This window comes from Pinus tabuliformis, chromosome 7, assembly GCF_031772625.1.
Source record: "Pinus tabuliformis cultivar Carrire ecotype Pingquan chromosome 7, CPIR1, whole genome shotgun sequence".
NCBI classification, from domain to species: Eukaryota; Viridiplantae; Streptophyta; class Pinopsida; order Pinales; family Pinaceae; genus Pinus; species Pinus tabuliformis.
Genome location: NC_142293.1, coordinates 1,619,005,860 through 1,619,008,815, shown reverse-complemented (window position 1 = coordinate 1,619,008,815; position 2,956 = coordinate 1,619,005,860). Strand labels below are relative to the sequence as shown.

Below are 2,956 nucleotides of genomic sequence, written 5' to 3'. Positions count from 1 at the left end.
ATTTTGGCACAGAAACCAGAGAAAGGTGGATCTTTTTGGCCAAATTGGTGGTTCCCAGACTTCGTGCCAGAGGCTATCCTTGACGGTATGGTCCCTTAGTATTATATGATATGCTTCTTGGGATGTGAAGGTACCTCTTGTTTCATAACCCCATCTGATGATGCCTTTCTTATCTAATTGGCGAATTTTCCTGTTTGAGAGTTCTGTATCCAAGCTATCTTTGATGGATTTCGTGGCTTGCCCAAGAATGAGGTTTGAGCATAACCATTGTCTATAACCTTGGTTGTGAACTTCCTCCCAAAGTTGATTTACTTTGATCATTGGTTGCTCTACCCAATCCTGATGCTGGTGGGGCATGAGCAGGTCCTTCAATTTTGGTCTTTGCTGCCGGGAATCCTCCCAAAACCTTGCATTATCTCCATTCCTTATTTCCCAAAAACTATGTTGTTGGATTAGATATCTATGTTGTTTGGCAGCATTCCAAATTAAGGAGCCTGTGCCAACTTCTTTGAGCCGAATTAAATCATCAACTGGCCTATTATTAGCATACTTAGCTATCCATAGGATTGCCCAAGGAGTATGTGAGTTTGAGAGCCATCTCCACCAGAGCGCTCCCATGACTTCGTTGTTATGCTGAGGATCTCGTAATCCAGTGCCTCTAGAGGATTTTGGGTGACAAACTGTTTCCCACTTGACTAGAGCCCATTTTATTTTTTGTTTTGTATTCCCCCATAAAAAATCCCGTTGAAGATTTATGATTGCTTTTAGAACCCATTTGGGTGCTGCCAAGACTGAGAAAAGGTAGAGCAGCATAGATTGTAGCATTGCTTTGATTAAAACTAGGTGACTCGCCATATTGAGAGCTCTGAAGGTCCATGAAGAAATACGGGCTTCCAGTTTTTCTAAGAGTATTTTCCAGGATGAGTGCTTTAAGGCAGAGGCTGTCATTGGAGCTCCCAGGTATTTGGAGGGTAGAGTTGCAATCGAGAAGCCTAGAATTCTTGCTATGGAGGATTGAGTGATGGGGGATGTGTGAAAGAAGAAGACTTGGGATTTTTCTTTGTTAATGCAGGCGCTAGAGGCATCCGAAAAGTCAGATAAAATGGATTTCAGTTTACGGGCTTCCTGGACCGAAGGATGACCAAATAACATATTGTCATCCACGAACTACTGGTGGGTGAAAGCAGGGGTATTCTGGAAAGAAAGGCCACGTAATTGCTGGTTATGAAGGGCATCTTTGATGTAACGTCCAAGACCTTCCGCCATAATAACGAAAAGAAAGGGTGAGAGAGGGTCCCCTTGTCGGATGCCTTTGGACGGGTGGAAGGGGGTGGAAGGGATCCCATTGACTAGAATTGAGAAAAAGGTAGAGGTGATGAGACTCATAATCCATCTTACCCAGGGGGGGTAAAGCCAAAGGCTAGCAGCATTTTTTGAATATATTTCCAGCTTAAAGTATCGAAAGCTTTTGAGAGGTCGATTTTTAGGAGCATACCCGCCTTTTTAGATTGCTTTAGGGAGTGAATGATTTCATGAGTGAGAATTATGCCATCGGTGATCTGCCTTCCTTCCACGTATCCTGATTGCTCTGGTGATATAAGTAAGGGAAGCAAGGGCTTGAGGCATGTGGTGATCACTTTGGAGACAATTTTATACATTACATTGCATAGTGCAATAGGTCGGAATTTGTCTGGAGTCTAGATGTTCTCCTCCTTAGGGATGAGGGCGATGAAGGTGGCGTTCAAGGATGGAAGCATCCATCTAGTAACTCTGGACTCCTCAACTACTTTCCAGACTTCCTCCTTGATTAGATCCCAGAAGTTGTGAAAGAAGTCTGAAGTGAAGCCGTCTGGTCCAGGTGCTTTCCCAATTTTGAGCTGTCGCATAGCTGTCTCCACTTCCTGTAAAGATATAGGCCTGAGGAGGATTTGATTGTGTTCCTCAGTTACGATCTTAGGAATATTCTTAATGATTTTCTCTATAGCTGGCAGCCGATCAATCTCTGCTTCCTGATGCACCTTCCGAAAGTGGGTGAGGAGTTCCTGTTCTATATCTTCATGCTTTTCTAGATGTTCCCCTTGTCGATTTTGTAGGACAACAATGTTGTTGTGCATTCTCCGTTGGATAGTGGTATGGTGGAAGAACTTTGTGTTGCGTTCACCCTCTTTAAGCCATCTGATCCTCGACTTTTGTCTCCAAAGAATCTCTGCCTATTTTGCTCTTTCTGAGATTTGCGTTTGTAGTTGACGTTCCTGTTCTGCTATGGTTTCGGATCTGCCTTCAACTATGATTCTCTGCTGTAATTTTTGCATTTCTTGTTCAAGAGCGTCTTGCACCTGAAAGATATTGCCAAAGGTAAAGCGATTCCACTGTTTTATATTTTCCTTAAGATTTTTTAACTTTTGTTGGAGCTTGTACATTTTTGTGCCTGCTGGTGGTGTGAAATTTTTCCATGTCTCTATTATCAGGTTGTGAAAATCTGGGTGATTCATCCAAAAGGCTTCAAAGCGAAAGGGCCTGCGAACATTGTCTCCTGGTCTTTGCCAGTGAAGCTTAATAGGCCAATGGTCCGAGCCAGAGAGTGGCAATATAGAGGCCATGAGATCCCCGCCAAGATGTATTGCGTTATCAGAAAGCAGGAATCTGTCTAACCGAGATGCAATTTGGTGGGCATCTGCACGCTTGTTGTTCCATGTATATACGCCATTGTTGAATTCCATATCTATGAGCCTGTTGTTATGAATGTAATTTTTGAAGTGGGTGCTTTCACAGTCCAGCTTGATCCGTCCTCCTCTTTTTTCCTCCAATCTTGTAATCATGTTGAAGTCCCCTCCTGTGATCCAAAGTGGGTGGGATCTTTCTGAGTTGATCTGAGTTAAGGTATTCAGTGTGTCTACTTTGTTTGTTGCCTCTTGGGGAAAGTAGACATTGGTTAAGTGTCCATGGACGTTTGTCC

At 43.3% G+C, this 2,956-nt stretch overlaps 1 protein-coding gene across 1 annotated transcript; it reads right to left on the bottom strand.

The window, feature by feature from the left end:
- Positions 1-2,210: 2,210 nt before the first annotated feature.
- Positions 2,211-2,720, bottom strand: LOC149254419 (uncharacterized). The gene has a single exon (XM_089454775.1). The coding sequence runs from the start codon at positions 2,718-2,720 to the stop codon at positions 2,211-2,213; it is 510 nt and encodes a 169-aa protein (XP_089310901.1).
- Positions 2,721-2,956: the final 236 nt, after the last annotated feature.